Below are 27,521 nucleotides of genomic sequence, written 5' to 3'. Positions count from 1 at the left end.
GTGGGACACTTTCCTATTCTTTTTCCATTGAGACTCATTTGGTGGGGGATCTCATGTAGAATTGCAGACTCTTGGAATTGGAGGATTTGAGGGTTCTGTAATTAGCACTCTCGCTGGAGAGGAGGGAGGCCTCGCTCCCCACAAGAGAGAGGTTTGATCAAGGTCCCATAACACATTGAAGGCCCACTAAAGCCAGCATGCAGGTCATCATACCTCCTATCCTTCTACAAGTTTCTACCATTCTATTTCAAATATGTAAAAAGATATTACATTATCAAACATAATGAAAGAGCACCCACGAATCCACTTAAAAGCCCAGAATATAACCTTTGCTCCCCACTCCCAGGAGTAACCCCTGTTCTGAACTTTTACATTAACCATACCCTTGCCTTTTAAAACATAGTTTTCTTGCATATTCAGATTGCCCCAGGTGTTGCTTGGTTTTGAGTTTCATGGAAGTATCATACTTTGGTGTCCACTTCTATAACTTTCCTCTATGATGTCATTTCATCAATTAACTGTTCCTGAGATTCATCCTTGTTGATACATGACCTTCATTCATTGTCACTGCCACACCCTGTGGCTTTGGATGATCACATTTCTACTTTCTTCTTTCCATTTTTTTCTCACTTACCAACCATGCTGCTATGGTCATCCTTTCCTGTGGTTCCTTATAGGAGATTCTCTGGAACAAAGCCATGCCTTAGAATTATCTGGGGGATTCTAAAAATTACCAAACCCTGAGCCCCATCCCCAAACTTCTATTTGAAATCCCCCACGCCCAGGCCTCAGCATCTTCCAAAAGTCCTGCCAACAGGTGTGATGCGCATCTAGGGTTGAGATAAAGGCCTGTGTAACGTGCAAACACCCAACTTGACGAAGGAATGCCAAACAGTTTTCCAGAATGCTAGTACCAATTCACCCTCCCCTCTGTCTACACCCTCGTGAACACCTGTTTTATCACAAGTCTTAAGTATTGCAGGACCGGGCTGGGGCAAATGGCTTCTTGTTGACCTTGATTTGTGTTTCTCTGAGGGTGGGTATTTCCAGTTCTTTCTAACACATTGCAAAGCTGACCTTGTTTTCCTGGGGATAAGTCCCACTCACTCACTGCTACTTGAAGCCTGAGGCCATGTAGCCCTAGTAAAACCATCTTATTTTCATGAGAAATTTAATTCCCCTCCCCCCCAAACTCTCCCCCTCTCCCTCCACCCAGATCCCATGGGGCGCTGATGCAATGATTCTGTCTAAAGTCTGCTTTACATGATGGTGAAGAAGGAAGGCCCCTTGCTACCCTGGCTGCAGGGCAATCATCATATTATATAAGGATCTATCACATTTTACTTGGAGCCTTGCAGAACTCTTGTACCTATTATCTCATTTAATCCTTATAGCAACCTTCTAAGGAAGGGATTTGCATCCCCATTTCACAGAAGAGGAACCGAGACTAAGATGTGTCCAAGGTGACCCAACTAGGAAATGCAAAGCTGGAACTGGAGTCCAGTTGACTCCCAGAGAAGCCAGGGACACACTGACAAGAGGAAGCTGATGTTAATGCTGGCAGAGGTGTCCAGACGTGGCCCCCTGTTTCCATGGGAACTTAAACATCAGCACCAGCACCAGCGGGTCTCTTAATTTTAAGACATGATGGCTCTTTGATTTAAAACTTCCCCAAGTAGCTGCCATTGGGAGATGGCTGGACTTTTTTCAGACAAGTGCCTCTTCTCCAGGTGTTCTTCAGAGCGGGCATCCTGGCCAAGCTTGAGGACATGAGGGACGAGCGTCTGGCCAAGATCATGACATTGCTGCAGTGTCGACTTCGGGGTTTCCTCATGAGGGTCGAGTTCAAGAAGATGCTGGAACGAAGGTAGCACTCACAGACACCCACAGGGAAGGAGTACCACAGGCACACGAGGTGGTCAGCACCTACGGCTATACCACATGGTGGGAGAAGGGCAGATGCTCATGTCCTTGTCAGTGCCCAGAACCCCATTGAGGGGCTGTCTTAGTTTCCTGAGGCTGCTATAATTGAGTACCACCCTCTGGGTGGCTTGAAACCATGGGAATTCATGCTATCATGGTTCTGGAGGCCAGAAATCCAAGTCAAGGGGTGGACAGGGATATGTTCCTTCTGAAGCCTGGGTGGGGAGGGTCCTTTCTTGCCTCCTCCAGTCCTGGTAGCCCCAGGTGTTCCCTCGCTGCAAAGCTGTATCATGCCAATCCCTACCTATGTCTCCATTTGGGATTCTCCCTATGGGGCCATGTCACTGTCCCTCTCTTTTCTTTTCTTTTTTTCATACCAGGGATTGAACTCAGGGGCACTCGACCACTGAGCCCCATCCCCAGCCCTGTTTTGTATTTTATTTAGAGATAGGGCCTCACTGAATTGCTTAGCACCTAGTGATTGCTGAGGCTGGCTTTGAACTTGTGATCCTCCTGCCACTGGGATCACAGGTGTTCACCACCACGCCTGGTTCATCATCCCTCTTTCTATAAAGGCACCAGTTACCTTGGATTAAGGACCACCCTCCTCCCACATGACCTCTTCTTAACTAATTACATCTGCTCAGACCCTATTTCATAAGGTCACATTCACAGGCACTGGGGGTTAGGGCTTCAGCATATCTTTTCGGGGGGTGGGGGGGGACACAATTCAACCACTAACAGAGAGCAACTGATACAAACCCTTCTCTCCCCAACCTACTGAGTCACGTTCACAGCCTTTGCCTTACTTGATCTATATAACGGCTCAGTAGGGGGTTGTGGTAGGACCAGCACCCCCATTTTACAGATGTGGAAACCAATGTCAGAGTGGTTAAGGAACTGGACCAGATACAGAATCAGGAACAGAACTCAGTGTTTCTCATTCCAAATCCCTACCCTTGGAATTTGTTTTTTTCATCATTTCCCTAATGTGGTCATTTAAAAATTGCTGAGTCAGTGGCAGTTGGCCTGTGGTTGACTCTGGCTCTTTGTGGTCATAGTATTAGTTATGAATTCCTGTTACCCACCAGCAGGTCCTCTGTGACCCTGGCTGAAGGCAAGGACACCTCAGTTAGGGGCCAAGAGGAGGGATGTTGACCCTCATACATATCAACAAGTGGGGGAAGCCGTCAGAGAATGACAGTCTATTTGAATGAAGCCACAGAGGACAGGGAAAGGGTGGTTTCCAGAAACTTTGCAGATTAAAGGGATTCAGAGACTAGTGGGTGATTTCTGATAAGAAAACTGAAGGAGAGAGAGTGCAGGAGTAAACCAGGGGTCTGTTTCATCCTCGAGCTCCGTCAGGGTCCACCTAACCTCCCCTAACCCATTGCGGGGCTTGGATCCCAGCCTGAGTCTCGCTGCCCCAGACCACGTAGGCAATGCTGGGTCTTGAGAAAGCCCTTTAGTGTCTAGAGAAATAAATCTATGGGCTTCTCTGCCCCAAACTTCTTGCCTGGGGAGACCAGGCCCTGACACGTTTGAACTCATGAAATCCTGGATTTATTTTTCAGATTAGGCCTGAAAGTCATCCAGCGGAATGTGCGCAAGTTCCTACAGCTGCGTTTGTGGGGCTGGTGGAAGCTATACAACAAGGTGAGGGCTGGGGGGCAGGACAGTGGAGCCAGCTGCTGCCCGGGGCTGAAGAAGTGGGGGAAAGCTGGATCCTGGGCAGCGGTGCCCCTTGGGGAAGGAGGCCCGGGAGGCTGTAGGAACAGCCTGAAAATGAGAACCTAAGAAAAATCATGCTGTGCCTTCCCACCTTCCATCTTATCCCTCTAAATAAAATCACTTAGGATGGAGAGAGCCCCCACCCACCCTATCCTACGCCACCCCAAAAGTAGTTTGAGTTATTAACCAGATTCCCCTAAGTATGTTGTGGCTATTTAAATCCTTTCAGTGAGTTCTTGGCCTCAGAACTTGAGGGAGCTCAGGAAATGATGGAATGGGACCTCACCCTTCCCAGGTTTTCCTAAGACAGTAGTGAGGGCATTGTGAGCAGCCAGGTGGCTCTCAACCCCCGCAGGAGGTCACAAGCCATTCCACCATGTGGGAGTCCATTCATGTCTACTGTGGAGCCACCATTAAAAGGAGCATACTGGGGCTGGGGTTGTAGCTCAGTGTTGGAGAGCTTGCCAAGCATGTGTGAGGCACTGGGTTCAATTCTCAGCACTAATATAAATAAATAAAATAAAGGTCCATCAACAACTAAAAAAAATATTAAAATAAAAAAAGGAACATATTACTGGGCACAGTCGGGCATACATCCCAATGGCTTGGGAGGCTGAGGCAGGAGGATCACAAGTTCAAAGCTAGCCTTGGCAACTTAGCACGGCCCTAAGCAACTTAGTGAGACCCTGTCTCAAAATAAAAAATAAAAAGTGAAAAAAAAGAGCTGGGGATGTGGAGAGAAGCATCTTTGTAAGCTACATTTATGTATGTATGTATGTATTTACTGTACCAGAGATTAAACCCAGGGGCACTTAAGCACTAAGCCACATCTCCAAACCCCCCCCCCCTTTTTTAGTTGTATATGGACTCAATGCCTTTATTTGTTTTTATGTGGTGCTAGAATTGAACCCAGTACCTCACACCTGCGAGGCAAGTGCTCTACCACCGAGCTACAACTCTAGTCCAACCCTTTTTATTCTTTTTTTTTTCAAAAAAATATTTGTTTTTTAGTTGTAGTTGGAAACAATACCTTTATTTTGTTTACTTTTATGTGGTGCTAAGGATAGAACCAGGGCCATGCACATGCTAGGCAAGTGCTCTACCACTGAGCCACAACCCCAGCACCACACCCCTTTTTATTCTTATTTTGAGACAAGATCTCACTTAAGTGGCTGAGGCTGGCCTCAAACTTGCAATCCTTCTGCCTCCAGAGCTCCTGGGATTACAGGTGGGTGCCACCATGCCCAGCTCAAAGGGTTTTTATGTAATGCTTGGATCCATCTCCTTCCCCTTACTATATGTGTCACCCTTTGGAATATCTAGATCAACAGCCTTTAAGGGTCATCCTGTGCAGGACGCAGTGACAACAGATGAGGAGGAGACTGAGGATGGGAGTTTCCCTGCTCCTCACTAATTAAATGTGACAGATCAAGGTCCTATTCTAATTAGTTTTTCAAAATCCTTTACTCTTAAGTGTTTTAACTAAGCTCTAATCTTATTTAACTAAGCCAGACAGGACGGGTCAATGTGTGTGGGGTGGGGGAGGCAACACTTGAATCCATTTCCACAGATTAAAAAGAGTTGCATGGCTGCAGGTTGTGGTGCTTATGATGACCTCCAATGTGCACATGGCCACTGTGGCATCCCAGATCCCCACCTTTACCTGTTGTCTTCCCTGAGAGGCCATGCTGCCTGGCAAATCCATTTCCACAGCGTCTGACATCCTTGGAAATGGATCTATTATGCTCCCTGGTGGCCTTTGTCCCTGGCTCTCCTCAGTATGGAATGAGCAGGAGGGGTAGAAGGGAGATCTTTTAGAGGTCCACACACTAACAGGACAGAGGAATATAGGTGATGCCACCTCAGGACCCTGGCACTCTGATGCAGGGTGAGAAGTGCCAAGGGAATTGAGAGGTCCAGATAGATGTCGTGGTGCAGGCCAACAGCAACTGCCCAACAGTAAAGAATGGCCAGCCCTACAGACATGGGGACAGCCAGCATGGGCCAGAGGCAGGGAATACCTGCAAGCCAGCACATGGGATAAGCAGGAGCTACTATGTGGGAGGCCTGGGAGGCCAGGTTGAGAGTTGGGACTTTGTGTTATAAAGAAGATGAAGTGGGAGGCAGCAAAGAGGGACACACAGAGAAACAAAGTGACAGAGAAACAGAAAGGATAGAGAGAGAATATGAGAGAAAGAAAGTATACAAAAGGTACCCAAAAGGCATGGCAAAGGTATACATAGGGGCACCTGGATAATGAGGAACATCTAACTTCATGTCTCTTGGGATTAAGGAGCATCCTAAAAATTGGTCCTAAAGGGCTGGGGATATAGCTCAGTGGTAGAGGGTTTGCATAGCAAGGATGAGGCCCTGGGTTCAATCCCTAGTACCAAGGGACGGGGGAGAATTGGTCCTAATCAAGTATGGGCCTTCTTTGTGGGGAGAGAGGTACTTTGTGGCAAGGAACTGGGACTGATAGCATCTGTAGAGAAGCACTGTTCCTGCAAAACTATAACCACAGTGGTGTTCTGAGGTCAAGTCTGAGGCAGACACCCCTTGGCCCATCACCTAGGCCCCTGGCAAAGCCCACCCTCCTAACACTCTAGTGTTGCCTATTGCCCAGGTCAAGCCACTCCTGAATGTGGCTCGGCAAGAGGAGGAAATGAAGGCCAAGGAGGAGGAGCTGAGGAATGCCATGGCCAAGGCTCAGGAACTGGTAGACAAGGTCAAGGATCTGGAAGAGAAGACAGCCACACTCAGCCAGGAGAAGAAGGACCTCACCATCCAACTGCAGGCCGTATGTGGGGTCCTGGGGGTTGCTTCAGTCAGACCCAGGGAGGGAGAGAGAATGAGCTCTTTGAGAAGCTTTCCCTTCATTACAATGAAACTCCACAGCCTTCTCTTTCCCTTCACTACATATCACCACTGATGCAACCACCAAAAAGTTTCCATGAATTATTTGTACACTCAGCCAGCTGGGCCCATTTCACTATGGGCTCTGTGCATGAAGACTGTCTTTCCAGGAATGGTGACATGGACACATGACATGGACACACAGCAGGGGCAGCAGATACAGTGGCAAAACATGACTGATTATGGGGAGCTTGAGCTCCCTTGACTTCCAAGCCACCCTGCTGAAAACTTAAGCTCCCCTTATAACCTCAGGTATCATTAAAATGCAGATTCAGATGCAGCAGATCTCAGGCAGGGCCTAAATTTGCTTCCATAGGCTGAAAACATAACTCTGTGGTAGAACCTTGCCTAGCTTATGTGAGGCTGTTGGGTTGATCCCCAGGACCACCAAGATATAAAGTTTTGCTTCCAGACCAAGCTATTGCTGCTGGTCCAGGAACCACATTCCTAGACAATGCTCTGTCGCATATCTCACAAAAGAAGCTCAGAGACAGCCAGGCCCCTCCACTAACCCCCAGGGCACGTGCCGAGGGTCAGGAGCCTGAGGCTTGTCCACTGTCTTGGGATAGCCCTTTGAGTCCCTGTGGGTAAATGGACTATGTTTGATAGGGACCCTTTCTTCCAACAGGAGCAGGAGAACCTGATGGATGCAGAGGAGCGCCTGACCCAGATGATGAAGTCCAAGATGGAGCTGGAGAGCCAGATCTCTGACATGCGGGAGCGGCTGGAGGAGGAGGAGGGCACATCGGCCTCGTTGAGCGCCAGCAAGCGCAAGCTGGAGGGGGAGCTGAGTGACCTCAAAAGGGACCTGGAGGGCCTGGAAACCACGCTGGCCAAGACAGAAAAAGAGAAGCAGGTGAGCAGCTTCCTGGGTCTACCATGCTCCTCTCAAGCTAGGGCACCCCCTAGCCCACTCACCTGCAGGGGCCATACCTAAAGTCCCCACAGTGACAATGCCCGGTGCCCTGGCCACTGGCCACGTGGGTATGTGTAACTTCAATGAATTTGAGAGGACTTAAACACAGCTGCACTAGTCACCTTCCAAATGCTCAACAGCCACACAGTTAAGTGCTTCCATATTGGAAAGCACAGAGAACACTCCCATCATTGTAGAAAGTTCTTCAGGACAGAGAAGCTGAGTGAGGGACAGAGAGCTCTTCTCATAATGGTGACAGTGCCACCATTATGTTGGATATTCTGCCCAAACAAGCATTTTCTGCACCCCACCAGGTGCTCCCCTGACTCCTGATGCCATCTATCTGGCCCTTGGCCCCGAGGCCCCCATCTTGCCCTGCAGGTGGGTGGGGTTCACAAGCTGGGTAAGGTGCAGTTGGCAGGACTGCAGGGCCTGAAGGGTCCTTGTTTCTAATGATGTCACTGCTGATGCCTGAGGACCATGTTTGAGTAGAAGAGGGCTGAACTGTTGGTTTTCCCTGCTCCCCTCCACCCCTGACATCCAGCCTTGGGTGGGCTGGGACATGCCCCTGGTGTTGATATTTCCCAAACTCCCTGAAGACCCCAGGGTGCAGTCAGGCAGGTGGAGAGCTCCTTTTCTCCTCCCCACGGAGCCATTTCCCACTTTAAGGACCCCTCTCTCTCCCTACCTGTTTCCAGGCTCTGGATCACAAGGCCCGCACCCTGTCAGGAGACCTCTCCCTTCGTGAAGACAACATTGCCAAGCTCCAGAAGGAGAAGAGGGCCCTGGAGGAGCTGCACCAGGTGGGCGCCCCCTGCCCTTCTCCTTGGCAGAGCAAGTGGAGTTTGTCCAATACATTTTGCATATGGAGACTGGAGACCACCTTCAAATTCTGCCATTGCCGCCCCTCAGCTTGGGGCCTCGGGGAAAACAAGGCATCTCCCTAAGTCTTAATTCCCTCATCAGTGAGGTGGGTGTGGTTGCCTCCTGCTGCCTGCCTCCTAGGTTCATTCTAGGTAGGATGACTATTTAATTTGTCATCCAAACTAGGAGAGTTTTGAGAATGAAAGGGGGAACCATTAATTATCGTGAGTCAGGTAGGTCCCAGAAACACTGTGAGGTGTGTCACTGAAGCTGTATGGAAATGCCCTGTGAGCTCTACAGCCCCAGGGTCTTCAATATACCATGACAACGGCAGGCCACAAGTTCTTTAGGTCATGGGGGAGCCCCATTTTACCATCCCAAAGCTGCTGTTACAGAGGTTCCTGAATGCAGAGCCAGTGCTGACTGGCCACCAGTGCTGACCAGGGCACAGAGTGCTTCTGCAGACAGGGGAAAAGAGCAAGTCAATGCCCAGAGTAGACAGTGGAGCCGTATATTAACTGACACCATGAATCCAGTGCATGTTCCCGGAGCTCCTCTTCCTGCTGCCTCTCGGACTGCCTCCCATAGGCTGTGATTCTCAACCTATCAGACCCAGCGCCCCCTTTCATAACAACTATAATTGATCCTTGCTATTTGTGGTAGTTATGGTCAATAAAGTTACCACATGCATCAGACTAGCAAATACAAGCCACCACTCCTAGGGGAAATTCAGGGTTAGCTGCTGTGAGCCTCTGGTCCTAATATTTTTGTTTTATGTGTTTCTGTTTTAAAATGTCTTATTTTGATACCATTCCTGACACATTAATATCAAACCATGGCTAATATACTGCAGCTTAGGCCTGAACAAAGCTTACCTAATTCCTGTGTTTTCTCTACAAGGCACTCTGAAGCCCTCTTCTGCTTAGGACACTAGCTAGACAGCACTGCAGAACTATGCTTGGGGCCATTTTAAACAAAAAGCAAACAAAAAAAATATGGCACTCAGTGGAGCATAAAAATGACACTCCTTTACATTATGAGAGCTGAAACAAGGGCAGGTGTCACCTTGTTCAGCCACAGCTGGGAATGTGCACATTGGGCAATTCAAAATTTCCCCACTGTGTGCTTATTTACAAATGACCCTGAGAGCTCCAAGAGTATTGATTTGTAATTACAGCTACATTTTAGCATGTAGGCGAATGGGCAAAGGGGGGATCCGAGTACTGAGGCTCAAGTATATTTTGGAAAGCTCTCTTAGCTATCCTGAACTCAAAATTATAAATAACATATAACTCCAAAAAAATCAATAGCATGCCCTTTGATATAAAGGAGAAATTAAGGGAAAGTAAATTATAATAAGTAATGCACCTATTGATATTAAAAGCTCTGGCAGATGGACCAGGAGGCATCTTTGATGGTTGCAGGCCACACAGGAGGATGCGCTAGGAGTTGGCCACCATGGTGCAGCGGCTGTCATCTATATGGATTTTATAGAATTGGGAACAGTCCCTGGGAAATTCTTTGGAATAATAACAAATCCTCTCTCAGCTTCCATGGCAGATCATTCTTGAAAAATGACTAAATGAAAAAGAGTGTTGTATTACATGTAAAGTGGGCTTGGGTTTTAGGTTCAGATGAATATAAATGGCTATTTTACTTAGGTGACTTCCTGGGTGGGACATCAGGCCTGTGAACTGCAGAATTGTTCTTTATGAGGCCAGATTGTCCAGAGGAAGATAGGATATCCAGGAGGCCTGGAATCACCCAGAGACAAATGTCAGGGGAGACTCCAGTCATTGTGACAAGCAGAAGCACTGTATAGATTTCCAATGTCCCCTGGAGAACCAGGGCTTCCAATGACCCCCCTGAGAGCCACCTATGGTTGATGGGTGCTCAGGTCTGTCTTTCCTGGCCTCCCCCACTGCCCAGGAGCAGCCCCCAGTAGCTGTTCACTGAAGTCAACTCGAGTCTCCAAGGCCTAAAACAACATGGCTCAGAACTCATGACTAGAACCAGGTCTGCGCAGCCGCTCTCGCTGTGCTTCCTGGTACACAGGTATATATCTTTCTTTCTAGAAAACCCTAGACGACCTGCAAGCTGAGGAGGACAAGGTGAACCACCTGACCAAGAACAACAGCAAGCTGAGCACCCAGATCCATGAGGTAACACCCCCACTTTCTGAGGCTATTCCTACCCCTCAGAGTCAGGTCTATCCTGAGGAATAGGGTCCTTGGCTAGAGTGACACATCTCCTGGGCGTGGGGGCCTTTCTGATGCTATAGCTAAGGGACTGCCCAGACTGCTTCCTTCTTGCAATCTAGCCTAAAAATCCCCTTTTCTACCTTCCCTTGTTTGTTTGTTTGTTTGTTTGTTTTGTTTTGTGTTTTTGTTTTTTTTTTTTTTTTTTTACTCAATAGCTGGAAGATAATTGGGAGCAGGAAAAGAAAATCCGGGCGGAGGTAGAAAAGGCTCGTCGGAAAGCTGAGGGTGACTTGAAGATGACCATTGACAACCTCAATGAAATGGAGCGCTCCAAGCTAGACCTCGAGGAGGTGGTGAAAAAGTACGCCTACGCAGGCATTCATCTCCTCTGTGCCAGGCACTGTTCAAGGGCCTCGTGCATATGAATGCATGTCCCAAGCACCTGCCACGTGCAGGCTCTGGGCCCAGCATGGAGGACAGGCAAAGGAGTAGGTACTGCCCTGACTGCAGGGAGCTCCCAAACTCTCACAGTAAGTGCCTCTTGGGAACAGGAAAAGAGACTAGAACCACTTCCCTGGGGAAACCAAGGAGTAGGCAGGCCCAGGAGTTTCCATGGATACCAGTGAGCTTGCTCTTGAGGATAGCAAGGAGTCGAGAGAGTGTTTTATCAATATCACTCTGATGTTAACATAGAGGACAGGTGGAGTGGAGAAAATCTGGAAGGAGGAAGAAAAGTATGAAGCTACTGCAATAGTCCAGGCAAGAACCTGAACCAAGTAAGTACCCAAAGGGAAGAAAATGTAGAGTTGGATGGTGAAAGATTTTAGGGAGCAGAATTTGGAGACTGTATCTTGGAAGTACATTTGATAAAGTAACTTTAAAGCACCAGAGGAGCATGTCAGCTAAATCTGTATCTTGGCACATTTCCCCTGTGGCATACCCAGGAGGTGCACGAGGCCCTGCCCATGTTCCTCATCCACTCAATCCCAGGCATCCTGGTTCTCACATGCAACGCACACATCTGAGCACTTTATGGAAAGTTCTTAAGGAACAGTTTTCCCTAAAAAGGCAAAGCATCACTGTGGTTCTGGAGCCTCTCAAATGCAAGCTACACCAGAGCTGTGATTTCTGTCTCTTTTGTTCACTATGTCCCTAGAGCCCCAAACAACATCTGGTATAATAGATGCTCAATAAACATATGTGGCAATAATAATGTGTGAATGGGTGAGTGAGTGAGTGAGCAGATTCTGAGGTCTGACTCCTCCATTGGGTGACACTGAAGGCCAAAAGTTGAGAGAGGAGTAGCTTCAGCCGTCCAAGCCCTCCTCTGGCAGCCCAGGTCCCATTCCCTCGATAGCTTACTGGGACCCTTTCCTCAGGAGAGCAAACCTTCCCTTGCAGGAGGGATATGGAAATAAATTCTGTCAACTCTAAATATGAGGATGAGCAATCTCTGAATTCCACACTGCAGCGGAAGCTAAAGGAACACCAGGTATGTCCAGGACCCAGAAGTCTGAGCTCTCTGTTTGAAATGCACCTCTCTGCACTCTCTGTTCACATCAGCTAAGGAGGTTTCTTGAGGATCAAGACTGCCATGAAATCCTTGGAATTCGACTCCTATTACCTCACTCAGAGTCAAATCCCCCTGGATCTTGCCACCTACCATTCCCTGCCACCCTGTCCAGCCATGCCAGCTCCTCCCTGGGTCTTACATATGCCAGGCTCCCTCCTGCCCTGGGGCCTTTCCACTTGCCCCCTGTGCCCTGCTTCTCTCTGCTTTGGACAATGGCCATCATATGCTCTTGTCCCTATTTCCCATTCCCATTAGTTAACTTCTAACCCGCCCACCCCCTACACCATCACCACCCTTATCTGTCTCACTGTGTGTCTTCTAGGCCCGAATTGAGGAATTGGAGGAAGAGCTGGAGGCTGAGAGGGCAATGCGAGCCAAGGTAAATGAAGTCCTTTGACATCTTCCCAAGTCAAAGGACCCAGTGCCAACCACACATCCAACCAAGAGAAAAAACTCATGCCCAGGAAGCCAACTGGGTGGGCAGGCATCAAGACCAGTTGTCTCTTGAGCACCTAGTACGTGCCAGGCACTGTGCTATAGAGCCACGTGTAGGATGACATGAAATACAAAGGTGCTGTGTGTGGTCCAGAGGCTGATTCTGCCTGGGACATTTGAAGCAGGAAACATTTGACTGCAAAGATTAGATTCACCAGGCTGATGCAGGAGGAATGTATAAGCAAAGGGAATAAAATTGCACCTGTTTTCACAGGTACAAAGATGTAGAAGGAGGAAGCATGTGTTAAGGAGAACAAAAAGGATGGAGGCTTGGGGTGGGAATCCTGCAAAGGGGCTGAGGCCAGGATCAAAAGGTGCCTAAACTCTAAGTTCAGCCAAACTGGCTGGAAGTGGGATGGGTCCTAATGCCCACTCAGGGTGGGGAGGATGAACATGTGGGAGGGCAGGCAGGGTACAGGGCCCCCCAAGAGCAGAACCCAGGCTCTCACACATGATTGCACTCTTTGCTTGGGGAGAGGAGCTCTGGGTGGGTCTCAGCAGCACCACTGACTCTCACCCTAGGTGGAGAAACAACGTAGTGACCTGTCCCGGGACCTTGAAGACCTCAGCGACAGGCTGGAGGAGGCTGGTGGAGCCACAACTGCTCAGGTACCCATATCTGGGGGCCTAGGAACCCCAGCCCTACCTGCCTGCCTACAGGGAGTAAAAGCACTGGACTCTGAGCCAGGGGATAAAAATCAGTTCTTGCTGAATTTCTTAGACTAACTTGAGAAGAAACCAATTAATTAATAACAAAGGGCAAGCATGAGAGCCCCTGGTTCCATCTACTTGTGGTGGTATTTATGGAAGCAGGATATGGACTGGATGCAGAGAGCAGATGTTTTTAATACAGTGCATTTATCGAAAAAGTACAGTTATACTGAGGTCAACAGACCAGGAGACCACACACACCATTGTGCTTCACCATCACTGGAGGACTGAGCACACACTCCCTGTTGTTCTAGACTCTGAGTCCACTTCCTCACCAGCCTGGCCAAGTCCTCTGTAAGGGAGGGTGCATGCTCAGAACTGGTGCCTAGCTGTGCCCAGCCATGTTTCAACCTGGTAGGAAACAAAAATCATCTTAGATGCTTGATTGACCTGGCATTGATGAAGGGATACTTCTACCACTGTAGGGAAAGGTTAAGAGAACAATAGGGTGCTGAGGTCCCAACACTAGCAACAGCAGCCCTTTTCTTCTCCAAAGAGATGGCAAGAAGCAGGGTTATGGGACCCTTGGAAGCTGGACCCAGGGAGGAAGGGCTGTCTGGTGGGGGGGGTAGATGCTGAGGGGTCTGGGTAGAGAATGAACGCAGAAGTTGGGTAGATGAGGAATAACCAGCACCCAGGAACACTAGTCAAGATCAGAGCTCCTCCAACTCTGGGGCACGGGGATCACTGGAATCTCATTCAAATGTAGATTCTCGTTCCATAGATTCTAGTTCCCATTTCCCACGAGTTCCTAGGCAATTCTGATGCCCCTGGCTATGGTCTGCACTTGGAATGGGGAAAGCTCTAGAAGTTACACAGAGGTGAAGGGGAGAAACAGTCAAGTTCAGTCTTTGTTAGTCTCCTAGGGCTGCTGTGACAAAGGATTACAACTGGTTGGCTTAAAACCACAGAAATGAATTCTCTTACAGTTAGGAGACCAGAAGCCTAAAATCAGGGCTGGTTCCTTCTGGAAGCTCTGGGGATAATCTGTTTCCCCACCCCCACCCCCCACCCCCCCACACACACACATAGACCAGCCTGCTGTGCTTGGTGCACCTGAGAGGATGCATCACTACAATCTGCCTCTGTCATCTCGTGGCCTCCTTCCCTATGTCCCTCTGGTCCAAATTTCCCGCTTCCTAAAAGGAATTAAAACCTACTGCGATCCAATATGACACCTTAACTAATACGTCTGAAAAGAGCCTATTCCCACATAAGTGCACATTCAGAGGCTCCTAGGGTTAGGTTTTGAATCTATCTTTGTGTGAAACCCAGTCCACACACAACACTGTCTACACAAATCCTCAGAGCAACCCTGGAGAAGCTAAGGGCTGACATTTTCACCAGGAGTTTCCTCTAGTGGGGTGTAGGAATATCAGGGGACTGAGAAGCAGATGGACAGTGGCCAAGACAGTTCTGCTAAGTTCTCCTCCTCTTCTGACACCAGATTGAGCAGAACCGCAAGCGAGAGGCTGAGCTGCTAAAGCTGAGGCGGGAGCTGGAGGAGGCGGCCTTGCAAAGTGAGGCGACAGCCTCCACGCTGCGCAAGAAACACACGGACTCCATGGCTGAGCTGACGGAGCACGTGGAGAGCCTGCAGAGGGTCAAGGCCAAGCTGGAGAAGGACAAGCAAGTCATGAAGGCTGAGATCGACGACCTCAATGCCAGCGTGGAGACCATACAGAAGTCTAAGGTGAGGGAGGCCCCCTCCCAGAGGTACCCCTTCACTTGGGGATGCTGTGGAGGGACACTGATCACAGAGCCCCCCAGATGGCGTTTAACCTTGGCCAAGTTGTAAAGTGGGATGATAACAACAATTTCTACCTCATGGGGCTATATTAGTGCCTGGTACTAAGAAATGTGCTAGTATGCTGGGTGCTGTGGTGCTTGCCTGTAATCCAAGCAGTTCGGGAGGCTGAGGCAGGAGGATCGCAGAGTTCAAAGCCAGCCTCAGCAAAAAGTGAGGCACTCAGCAACTCAGTGAGGCCCTGTCTCTAAATAAAATACAAAATAGGGTGGGGATTTGGCTCAGTGACCGAGTACCCCTGAGTTCAATCCCCAGTACCATACTAAAAAGAAAAGAAAAAAAAATGTACTAGTACAATTTTTATTACATTAGTATTACTATGTTCTCAAGGAATTGGAGACTAGTAGAAGTAATAAGATAAATGCTTACATTGTCACAATTCAAAGGCAAAATAAGAAATAAAGTGAAATAAGCCATTCAATGTGTTCATTGAGCATCTACCATGTAAGCAACCCTCTTGTGACACCAGAGAGACAGGGAACTGAAGATAAGCAAAGATGATGCCCCAGGAGACCTTGTCCCAGGCAACTACACTGTCTCTAAATTTCAGACGCTCACAAGATGTCTTTCTAGTACCCGTTTCACCTACCGACCCGGAGTTAATGCCAGTGTTTTCCCTTAAGTCAGCCCACTGCTCTTTCTTGTTGGCTCTAGTCCGCAGAAGTCCAGAGGAGCTAGGAAAGGGAAATGAACCAGGGAGGGAGCAGCTGTGTGCCCGCCCCCCAAAGGGCTCTGGGGTTAGGTTGGTAGAAAATGGCAATTTTCTATCCCCATTTGATAGAAACAGGACATTCTTTGAGTATCAGGCAGGTGGCCTGGGAGGCCATGCAGGAGAAACATGACAGAGGGCAAAAGTCCAGGGGGAAGCAGGGGACTCTTCTCCACTGAGTTCATTGTTTCCGAGCAGCTGAACGCTGAAGCCCATGTCCGAAAGCTGGAAGACAGCTTATCAGAAGCCAACGCCAAGGTGGCCGAGCTAGAGAGGAACCAGGCAGAAATCAATGCCATTAGGACCCGCCTCCAAGGTGAGCGTGCTTTTCCCTGCAGCTCCCAAAGGAGCTGTGCATGGAAAGAAATTGGAATCCTCAAGGGGACAGAAAGAAAAATGCCCGGTCCTCTCCCCAGAGCCTTCTTGGCTTTGGAAAATTCATATCCAATCTCCTTGTGTATGATGAGACAGGAGATTTCGTTCCTACCTGCTGAGTATTCCAAGTAACGTCTTTACAATGTAAACCAGGGGACACTATTTAAAGCCTTTTCCTATCTGCTCTTTCACTTACCCAGTGACAGCAGCAAGAGGAACATTAATATTGATGAAATACAATTCTCAAACACTTAAAACAGGGTCCACATACTAGTATAAAGTGAACACGTGTCAAGGATTTATTTAACTCATTATTGAAACAATCAGAAAAATGCCACTTTGAAGAGCAGAGATTTATGTCATCAACTGAGAAAGAGATGCTAAAATAAATTTGCTAAATTAGATGTAAAAAGGTTACTGTCCTATAGGATAATAATACTGTAGGCCTCTGGGATTGTTTAGTTTTGTTTTCTTCTCTATCAGAAGAAATCCTTTGCATCTCTATGACAAAAATGATTTTCAGTTTATCAATATACAAATTAACATCTAACTTTGCAGAGGCTGCATTCTAATCGTGGTTAAACAGTAAGTCAAATGAAGGTGAATTTCCTTAAAGAACTAAATCTTTCTGCCCAATACCATGGCATACACCTGTAATCTCAGCTAGGAGGATTGCAAGTTCAAGGCCAGCCTGGGCAACTCAGCAAACCCCTGTCTCAAAATAAAATTTTTTAAAGAGCTGGGGCCGGGTGTGGGGGTGCATGCCTGTAATCCCAGTGAGTCAGGAGGCTGATGCAGAAGGATAGCAAGTTTGAGGCCAACCCAGGCAACTTCACAAGACCTTGTCTCAAAGTCAAAACAAAAAAAAGGAGGGCTGGGAATATGGGAGAACATTTTCCTAGCATGTATGAGACCCTGAGTTCAATCCCCAGTACTGCCCGGACAAAACACTAAGTTCCCCTCAGTGAGCTTGTTAAATTGTGCTCCAGTGGGACATCAAAAGAACTTGAAGATCTTCTTTGACCTTATTTCCCGTATTCTGAACATTTTTTATATAGTCCTGGGGATTGAATCCAGGGCCTCACACATGCTAGGCAAGCACTCAACCACTGATCTACATCACCAGCCCTTTTTTATTGAATTTTGAGACAGGGTGTCCCTAAGTTGCCCAGGTTGGCCTTACACTTATGATCCTCCTGCCTCAGCCTCTCAACTCACTGAGATTCCAAGTGTGCATCACCATATCCAGCCTGGATACTTTTCAAAATAAATACTTCCATTTGATTAATAAGAAAAGTGAGATGAAGTGAGTTACAGAATAGAACTAGAAATACTTCTCTTTATTTTTTTTTATTTTTTTATTGATTGTTCAAAACATTACAGAGCTCATGATATATCATCTTTCATACATTAGACTCAATTGGGTTTTGAACTCCCATTTTTACCCTAAATACAGATTGCAGAATCACAACTGTTACATACTCACATTATTACATAATGGTATATTAGTGACTGTTGTATTCTGCTACCTCTCCTATCCCCTACTATCCCCCCTCCCGAAATACTTCTCTTTATCTCATGAACTTCTTGGTCTCTGACTCCGTAGTCATTCCACAAATGATGGGAGAGTAGGTTATAGGACAGTGATGAGTACATGGTAAAAACTAAATACTCTGTTTTGCTGTTTTCACCAAATTCCTTTGCTGTATCTCCTATCAGACAGACCTGGGGACTAGTCCCTTAGATATTGGCAACCCCTGGGCCTTTCTGCCCTCCTGGACTCACCCTGGGCAACTGGCATGGTGCTTCTCTGTGCTCCCCATTCTGGTTCAGTTGGCCAAGCTGCCATGTTTGTTGGGCACTTGAGCAGCAATGCCTTAGGAGACTTCAGATCTGGTTGAGGAACAAGTTTACCAGTTTTTCATCCATTATTTCTCCCATTCCTTTCTCACCCAGCGGAAAATAGTGAACTGAGCAGAGAATATGAAGAATCGCAGAGCCGACTCAATCAAATCCTACGGATAAAAACATCTCTGACGTCCCAAGTGGATGATTATAAGAGACAGCTGGATGAAGAGTCAAAGGTTTGTTGAGGGGTTTGGTTAGTAGTGACAGAACTACTTCCTTAAAGAAAGTTATAGGTTATGAAGATGCAGAAGGAACACAAAGAACATTTTACACAATAGCAAGTGAAAAATTTAACTACAAAACTATAATATGTGATGTGTACAACTAAATGAGATTACATATCCTCGGGGACAATAATTAGAAGAAGGAAAATAAAGCCCTGGTGGCTTTTGCTGTGGGATCATGTGTCTTTCCCGCCCTCTCTCTGCAGTCACTGTGAATGCAATATTACGTAGAGCTAAGTGACGGCCCTCGAGCCTACACTGGCCCCCCAGGGGCAGTGATAGGCTCATCCCCGCATCATCCCCACAGTCTCGCAGCACAGCCGTAGTGAGTCTGGCCAACACTAAGCATGACCTGGACCTGCTGAAGGAGCAGCTGGAGGAAGAGCAGGGAGGCAAGTCGGAGCTGCAGCGCCTCGTGTCCAAACTCAACACTGAGGTGACCACCTGGAGGACCAAATATGAGACTGATGCCATCCAGAGGACTGAGGAGCTGGAGGAGACCAAGTGAGCATCAGCCTGGGATGGGAGAGCCAGGAGGGTGGGTGTGGTGGCTCGTGTCCTGTCACTGCTGAGGACAGTGCCAAGCCCAGGAGAAGGAAGTCCATGGGCTCCTGGAAAGGGAGGACAGTGTCTAGACAAAGGAGCCCGTCTATGCTCTCAGTGGGCTATCTGCTGCATGCACTGCCAGTCCTCAGGGTTAACCTGTAATCAGGACTATCTACCTGTGTTCTCTGCTTTGATGCATCCAGGTTGCCTGCAGGGGCTTCAGGAACCAGGGCTCTAGTTTCAGGCAGGACTCAAGGTGCTCAAGCATCTCGGGCCTTGCTAAATGCACGCTCCCATGCAGTGGGCTGGGCTGATGTCGGAAGGACACTCAATGGCAAAGGTTTCCCCTCTGCGGGCTCACCAGCTTGATAGCAAATGTCCTCAATTCCTTTGAATTTTCTTCCTTATTTACTAAGTAGAGAAGTGGATACCATGCTTAACAGCCTGGGCTAAACCAAATCTCAATACCTAAGCATCCATCTCTGCCTGAAACCCTCTCCCCAGGAACTCCCAGGGTCCCAGCTCCCTTTCTTGAGGTCTTTGCTCCTCTATCCTCTTCCCAAAGAGCCTCTCCTGACATCTCATTTAAAAATCGTAGTCACCCCTCACCTTCTATCTGTCCCCTTTCCTGCTTTATTCCTCTCTATAGCACTCAAGTTCTATGTGTGATATAACATTGCAAAAGTTTCATGAGGGCAGGGATCTTGGTCTGGATTGCATATTCTCAGAACAAAATAGGGACAAAAAAAATATCTGTTGAATGAAGAAGTGAATGGACAGTGACCGCTCTCCTCTAAACACTCCTCGGCATCTGTATCTCTTCCCACATTGGCACCAGAACTCAGTGCCATACAACCCTGCCCCCAACAATGTGAGGTCATGCCTGTGGGCTCCTAGGTTTCCTTGATGGCACCTCTGTCCCTCATCCACAGGAGAAAGCTGGCTGCCAGGCTCCAGGAAGCAGAAGAGGCAGCTGAAGCTGCCCAGGCCCGGGCTGCCTCCCTTGAGAAAAATAAACAGAGACTCCAGGCAGAAGTCGAGGACCTCACCATCGATTTGGAGAAGGTTAGCGGGTCAAATGCTCAAAGGCTGCATGTTTACTGGGCAGGTGGCCCATAGCAGTATTGGGGCAAGACTGCCACATGTCTGGGGGTATCGGGAAGAAACTCATGGCCCAAGAGGGTGGAACACAGATCCTGTCTTCAGTAGTGCACTGGACACAGCTCCTGTTGGAGTACCTGTTTATAAACTGAGACCTGAGGTCCTAACACTCAATAAGCCACAGCATTTTCCCTCGGTATCTGCAGGGGCTTGGTTCCAGGACCTCAGAGGATACCCAAATCTGTGGATACTCAAATACCTTACTTAAAATGACATAGCATTTGCACATCCTCTCTAGATTACTTATCATAACAGATGCAATGCAAATGCTATGTAAACAGTTGTTATATTGTTTTAGGGAATAATGACAAAAAAAGTGTCTAGTACAGGTGCAATTTTTTTTCAAATATTTTTGATTCATGATAGGTTGAATCTGCAGACACAGAACCCAAAGATAAGGAGGACTGACTGTATTAGATAGATAGGTCCAAGAGAAAGGTCAGATTTGTCCCCAAGATTACATAATACCCCTTTCTTCTTCCTTCTTATGCAAACCATATCCTGCACACCTTGTGTAGCTAACTATTTCATTTTGCATTCTTGGTTCATGCTGATCTGCTGTCTTGAGCTGAATTAAATTAGATTTCCATTAGCACACACCTCCCTGATCTTGATCTAAAAAGGACCTTGAAGCATGCCAGCTGGACCACGTGCAATTGGTTCAGAAAATGTGGCCATTTCCAGTGGCTATTAGGAAGCTCACATCCACATGAGAGGCTCCAGAGAAAGGTCCTAAACCATCTCCACCTTGCCCCAGGCCAATGCTGCAGCAGCTGCCCTGGACAAGAAGCAGCGAGTGTTTGACAAGATGCTGGCCGAGTGGCAGCAAAAGTGTGAGGAGCTGCAGGTGGAGGTGGACAGCTCACAGAAGGAGTGCCGCATGTACATGACAGAGAGCTTCAAGATCAAGACCGCCTATGAGGAGTCCCTGGAGCACCTTGAGTCAGTGAAGAAAGAGAATAAGACCCTGCAGGGTAAGTCTGAGGGTGGGCAGAGCGGATGGGCCTGCAGGGATGGGGACAGCCAGAGCCCCTTCCTCCTATATACATCACCGGCTTGAACACAGGTCTGGCACATTGTAGGTGCCTAATAAGTGTTTGTTGATTGGCTAGCAAATACTTTCTAGAGGCACTTGAGAATGTAACTTTAGGAGAATCACGTAAGCTTTCTGTGCTTTGGTTTCCTCATTAATAAAATAAAGAAATAATACTACTTCATTGTGAGGTTGTCACAATAGAATAAAATAAATGTATGAATTCTTAACTCCAAAGAGCAGCTGACACAAATAAGAGCTCAAAAGATTTTATGTTTTGAGCCCTTACATGTATCATATGTAAACATACATACGTGTGTGTGTGTGTGTGTGTGTGTGTGAGAGAGAGAGAGAGAGAGAGAGAGAGAGAGAGAGAGAGAGAGAGAACATGTGCTGGGAGTCAAACCCAAGGTCTTGCATATGCTAGGCAAATACTCTACCACTGAACTACAACCCCAGCCTCATATACATTTATGAAATATAGGACCCTCAGGCTAGAATTCCATTCCATTAGATATTGCTTTTAAAATGTTGGCTGTCTTTTGCAAATCATTTTGACATATAAAGATTTGACTGAGTCATTATTTGTGTGTGTGTGTATGTGTATGTTTGTCATAGGCACATATTTCTAACAAACCCAATTGTGCAAGAGATGTCACTCTTTATATTAAAGAACTGCTTTTAGGCCCCTCGTTCTAGGGAACAACAAAAAACAAATCTTAGTCATTGCAGGATTTCTTGATTAATTTTGGGTTTCCCAATCTGCTTTCTTCCTTGAGTTGTATCCAAATTGCATGCTGATATAGGGTCACTACAATGGAGGGCAAAGGCAGATGATGTCAATGGTCCCCAAACCTGCCCAAGGTGCTATGAGTCCCTCTCAGGAGATCTATCTGCTTAGAGAAGACAATCTTGAGAATCATGTATTTGAGCTGGAAGGGCTCCATTGTCTTAACCTCAAAAGTAAAGGACTTGATCATAAATACATGAGGTAAGGATTAGGGAGCTGAACCAAATAAAGGCAGCCTGGGCTAGGAGAGCAAAAATCAATAGGAGTGGAGTGATGGTCAAGCACTGGTTCAGCCAATAGGTCCAGGCCCCCCTTACTCACATACAGATGAGGAAGCTCCCTGGTAACCTGGGGGTTAAGAGCAGAGGAATATGTACCTCATTGGCAGGTGAAGCCCATGTGCGACCAAATCTTGAGAAGTAGCCCCAGTCTGGTGGCAGCCAGGAAAGAGAATGGCTGAGCAGCCTGCTGGGGCCGAGAGGTTGTGACGCAGCACACAGCTCCTCACGGTCACATGGCAGTGCAGTGATGTTCAGGGAACAGCCATGGGGTCCAGAGATACAAGATGGGGCTATGTGAGCCACGGACTTGTCATTAATGCCAGCACAGGTGGACTGCAACAACTGAGATTTAGATGACATCCTCTCCAAAAGCCACCTGGAATGTAGAACCCCAACCTTGGATTAAGAGAGCTTTCTCTGTACTCCAGGAGACATCATCTAGAAGTTGGGTTGTGGATGAGTCAAGACAGTTGTATTTCTTGAACATCTTTGGTCATAGGCCTAGATTTTTACCTGTCCCAAGGTGCAGTGTGTTCCCAGGAGTTCCTCTGGGTAGGCGACTGAGGGGTCTCCAACTGGGGAAGGAGATGGGAAAGGCTCTAGTACTCCCCAGTGGGTTTTTTGTAAGTTGGTTTTGAGCACCAGGTAGGACTCTGAGAAAGGAAGACTTAGTGTGTAGGACTAATAGGCCTTGGCAGGGGGAGTCCCCTGGGCCTTGGCTCCTCATCTGTAAAACGAAGAGCTTGAATCTAGTGTTCTACAGTGTCCAAATCCTGATATTCCATGAGTCTGTGATGTGAAGAAAATTGCTCTTTCTTTGATTCCAAGATGCTAGGATTATCTGCTTCTCACCTGCGTGATGCCAGGACCCTGGATTCTAATGATCTTCGTTTACCTCATTCACATGAATATTCCTTTCTCAGAGGAGATAAAGGAGCTCATTGATCAGCTGGGTGAAGGAGGGCGGAGTGTGCATGAGTTACAGAAGTTGAAGAAAAAACTGGAGATTGAGAAGGAAGAACTTCAGGTGGCCCTGGAAGAAGCTGAGTCTTCCCTGGAGGTAACCATGTGGTATCACTTGGGGCTGGACCCTTGGCCAGGGACTGCACACCTTCTTGGCCAGGAAGACTGATGGTTATATTCCTGGTAGGTTGAAGAGAGCAAAGTGATTCGGATTCAGCTGGAACTGGCTCAGGTTAAAGCTGACATAGACCGGCGAATCCATGAGAAAGAAGAGGAATTTGAAGCTACAAGGTATGGGATCTGATTGGGTGGGAAGCTGACTTTAAGCAGGGTGCTGAGTGAAGTCTGAAAATCTGGGTCTCTGCCATCTATTAATGTGACCTTGGTCAGTTTAGGTGAACCTCAGTTTCCACATTTGTTAAATGGGAGTAATGGTGGTACCCTACACTGGTGGCCCTGTCTGGTTTACAAACACTTTAAGAACAAACTGGCTTAGCTACATTGGCTAATAATGCTGCATATCTGTTGTGTGCTTACTAGCCATTTATATAACTTTTGGGGGATAAATGTCTAATTTTTTTCCCATTTTGAAAATTGGATTATTTGAGTCAGGCACAGTGGTTAATACCCATAATGCTAGCAACTTGGGAGGCTGAGGCAGGAGGATTCAAAGTTCAAGGTCTGTCTTAAAGACCCTGTCTTAAAATTAAAAAAAAAAAAAAAAAGTTTTTAAAGGGCTTGGAATGTAGCTCAGTGGCAAAGTACCACTGGCTTCAATTCTCAGAACCAAACATTTAAAAATAAATAAATAAAATAAAAACTGGGTTATTTGTGCTTTTATTGTTGAGTTTTAAGAGTTGTTTGTATCAGGGATGGGTATATAGCTCAGTTGGTAGAGTACTTGCCTAGCATGCACAAGGCTATGGGTTCAATCCCCAGCACTGCCAAAAAGAAAAAAGAAAAAGGAAAGAGTTCTTTGTGTCTTTGGGATACTAGACTCTATCAAATATGTATTTACAAATATTTTCTTACATTCCATGGGTTATCTTTTCACTTTTTTTTTTCCTGTTACTGGGTATTGATCTCAGAGGCACTTTACCGTTGAGGTACATCCCCCATCCTTTCAAAAAAATTTTTTTTTCTTGAGATAAGGTCTCACTAAGTTTCCAGCTGTTCTTGAATTTGTGATCTTCCTGCCTTCATCTCTCAGGTCACTGGGATTATAGGTGTGTACCACCATGTCCAACTTATCTTTTCACTTTCTTGAAAGTGATTTTTTTGAAGTTTTTATACTTTTGAAAAAGCCCAAGTAATCTATTTTTTTCTTTGGTCACTTGGGCTTTAAGGGTTATATTTAAAGACCCATTGCCTAATTCAGTCACAAAGATTTATGCTTATATCTTCTTCTAAAGAGTCTTTTAGTTTTAGGTCTTATAATTAAGTCTTTGATCCATCTTGAATTCATTTTTTAATATGGTTTGAGGTAGGGATCCAACTTCATTCCTTACATGTGGATGTCCAGTTATGCCACCACAATTTTTTTAAAAGACTTCTCTCACCATTGAATGGTCCTGGAATCCTTCTTGAAAAAGAATTGACCATAAGTATGAGTTTATTTCTAGATTTTAAATTCTATTCCACTTGTGTATATGTTTATCCTTATAACAGGACTGTACTGTCTTATTATTATTTTGTAATAAGCTTTGAAATTAGAAAGTATGAACCCTATAATTTTATTGCCTCCTAACAATAGTAAGTCTTTTGATCCATGAACATATATATCTTTCCAATTATTTAATTTTTCAACAATATTTTGTAGTTTTTTCTGTATTTATTTTTTTTAACTCACTATTTTATTCACTCTTGCAAATGTCTTGATATTGTGTTCCATATCTGGAAACTGAAAGCCCACAGGTTGGGGATCTAAAAAGGGAGGTGACAGAATCTTTACATTCTAACCACTTACTTTCTGTGATTCAACATGTATTTATTGAACACCTCAATTACTTCCTCTGATCTCCTCCTATAAAAGGAGATTAATGAGACTTATATGAAGGTTTTATAGAAATATTTGAGTTGATTACAATAAAAATATTTATTGGACTGGGGATGTGGCTCAAGTGGTAGCGCGCTCCCCTGGCATGCGTGCGGCCCAGGTTCGATCCTCAGCACCACATACAAACAAAAGATGTTGTGTCCACCGATAACTAAAAAAAATTTTTTTTTAAATGTTTATTGGTTATACACATTAAATACCACCAATTAATAGTTTTGGTGTGCGTGTGTGGGTGTGATACTGGGGATTGAACTCAGGGCCTTACACATGCTGGGTTAGTGTACAACTACTGAGCCACTTCCTTGCCCCATGACTATTGTTTGTAAAGAAAGATGCAAACCTGACTGTGTGGCCAAAGCCCACATCTTCTAATGGAAAAACCAAGGACTTTAGCCTCTGGATTTGAATCATGATTCTATTGAGGGGGAAATGGGTGGACTTTAACATACTTTTAGTATCTTGGAGCCTGGGTTTCCCTGAAGGTCTAGTTTGCATGGTAAATGAATTGAGATCACACAAGACACATGGTAAATGTTAGAAAATATGACCCTCCCTTCCTTTCCCCAAAGCACTGTACTCCCCCATTTAAATGTGTTAAGGTTTTGTTTAATCTCACAACATGGTGGACATATCCATCCTTATGTTCAGAGACAGTTTATCCAGGGAGGTTTGGCACAGACTGATCAGTGGGCACAGTATGCCAAGGTCTTCTTCTCTGCTTCTACTTACAGGAAGAACCACCAACGGGCCATCGAGTCCTTGCAGGCCAGCCTGGAGGCAGAGGCTAAGGGCCGGGCAGAGGCACTTAGGCTCAAGAAGAAGATGGAAACAGACCTGAATGAGATGGAAATCCAGCTAGACCATGCTAACAAGAACAACAGTGAACTTGTAAAGACACTGAAAAGACTGCAACAGCAAATCAAGGTAAGCAATCTGAACGATGAGGGACTAATCCCAAAGCAAGCATCATTGGTCAAGATTGAAGGCTTACAGGGAGCTAGCTTCATGTGTCTTCAGCAAGGATAAATGCATGAGAGTGAGCATGCAGATGGCTGGCAATCTAGGGAGCAGGAGACTTGGGAACTGTCTCTCCAACAGGAGGCCTTCACCACCAAAATTCATATTCTGGACAACTGGAAAGTGGGAAGAAAGGAGGGAACATGAAGTTGGGACTGTCTGGATTTTAAAAATCATTTTGACTTTATAAACTATTTCAGCCATAGAAAAAATAAGGAATAATGAACACCCAAATGCCCACCACTCACCTTAGGAAAGAAACACAAATAGAGCCGAAGGCCCTTTTATTACCCTCCATCATGGAAGCTGGTGGTTAAAGCATACAGAGCTGGATCTATGCATCCAGCACTTGTTATTTGGTACCTGCCCATCCAGGCACTATTTTAGGTATGAGTGATAGAAGAGTAGACAAGAAAGAAATCATCCCTGCAGATAGATATTAAGCAATAAATAAATAAAACTGTAGCATTTAAAAATGACAATAAGTGCCTTGGAGAAAGAAGAGGGCAGAGGAAGGGAGCCAAAATTAGCCAGTCAGACCATAATTTTTCAGGGAAGGCTGCCTTGGGAGGGCTTTCCGGGGAACACCAGGTGCTCTGCCATTAGGAATGCCCCGACCTTACATTGTCCTTTTGATGGATAAATCCCCTGGACCACACTGTGAACTAAGATATCTATATCTCACTCTCTCCCTGTGGCCTCACCTTCAGTCCTTGTCCCAGCTTTCTGCCTAACCTGGTCCACAAATGTCATGGTGCCCTTGTGGTCCAGCTCCAGCTCATACCAGAGCCAGAGAAGGCTCAGGCTGGGTCCTTTTGCCCTCCAGGACCTTCAGGTCCAGATGGATGAGGATGCCCGGCAACATGAGGAGCTGCGGGAACAGTACAACCTGCAGGAGCGGCGCCTGAGCCTGCTGCAAACAGAGCTGGAGGAGGTGCGCTCGAGCCTGGAGGGCAGTGAGCGCTCTCGCAAGCTGCTGGAGCAGGAGGTGGTGGAGATCACCGAGCGGCACAACGAGGTCAACATCCAGGTAGGACAGCGTCTCCTGGGTTGGTGCCTCTCGGACTCACCCACTTGAGCATGGGGAAAGGTGGGTGCTGGGGTGAGACCAGGATGGGTGCAAACCACAGGGGCTCCTGCAAAACTCAAAGGCAGGCAGTGTCCCCACTTGGCGAATCCTCAGAATTCATTTGCTGAGCTTTTAAAAAAAGTTGTAGCAAAAAAAATCCTCAACATAATTGAACTTTGAAGTGGAAAGGACCTAGAATATTCTGTAGTCTTACTTTCTTTGTGGTGTTGGGGATTGAACCCAGAGCCTCACATA

The 27,521-nt window shown here is 46.7% G+C and overlaps 1 protein-coding gene across 1 annotated transcript in view; it reads left to right on the top strand.

The window, feature by feature from the left end:
• MYH16 (myosin heavy chain 16) overlaps positions 1 to 27,521 on the top strand; it is a 62,661-nt gene that overhangs the window by 26,684 nt on the left and 8,456 nt on the right. The window contains exons 20-39 of the mRNA XM_081298560.1: positions 1,731 to 1,867; positions 3,498 to 3,579; positions 6,278 to 6,451; positions 7,196 to 7,423; positions 8,182 to 8,286; positions 10,423 to 10,509; positions 10,764 to 10,909; positions 11,950 to 12,040; positions 12,444 to 12,500; positions 13,139 to 13,225; positions 14,775 to 15,020; positions 16,042 to 16,159; positions 18,175 to 18,302; positions 18,658 to 18,854; positions 19,829 to 19,961; positions 20,815 to 21,031; positions 23,085 to 23,221; positions 23,312 to 23,415; positions 25,912 to 26,104; positions 27,024 to 27,227. Of these exons, the coding sequence (XP_081154686.1) occupies positions 1,731 to 1,867; positions 3,498 to 3,579; positions 6,278 to 6,451; positions 7,196 to 7,423; positions 8,182 to 8,286; positions 10,423 to 10,509; positions 10,764 to 10,909; positions 11,950 to 12,040; positions 12,444 to 12,500; positions 13,139 to 13,225; positions 14,775 to 15,020; positions 16,042 to 16,159; positions 18,175 to 18,302; positions 18,658 to 18,854; positions 19,829 to 19,961; positions 20,815 to 21,031; positions 23,085 to 23,221; positions 23,312 to 23,415; positions 25,912 to 26,104; positions 27,024 to 27,227 (2,871 nt within the window). The remainder of the gene's footprint in view (positions 1 to 1,730; positions 1,868 to 3,497; positions 3,580 to 6,277; positions 6,452 to 7,195; positions 7,424 to 8,181; positions 8,287 to 10,422; positions 10,510 to 10,763; positions 10,910 to 11,949; positions 12,041 to 12,443; positions 12,501 to 13,138; positions 13,226 to 14,774; positions 15,021 to 16,041; positions 16,160 to 18,174; positions 18,303 to 18,657; positions 18,855 to 19,828; positions 19,962 to 20,814; positions 21,032 to 23,084; positions 23,222 to 23,311; positions 23,416 to 25,911; positions 26,105 to 27,023; positions 27,228 to 27,521) is intronic.

Source organism: Spermophilus citellus (genome assembly GCF_964194105.1).
Source record: "Spermophilus citellus genome assembly, chromosome: 6".
Taxonomy (NCBI): Eukaryota; Metazoa; Chordata; class Mammalia; order Rodentia; family Sciuridae; genus Spermophilus; species Spermophilus citellus.
The sequence above is the reverse complement of the archived record's forward strand: the minus strand, read 5'-3'. Positions and strand labels throughout refer to the sequence as shown.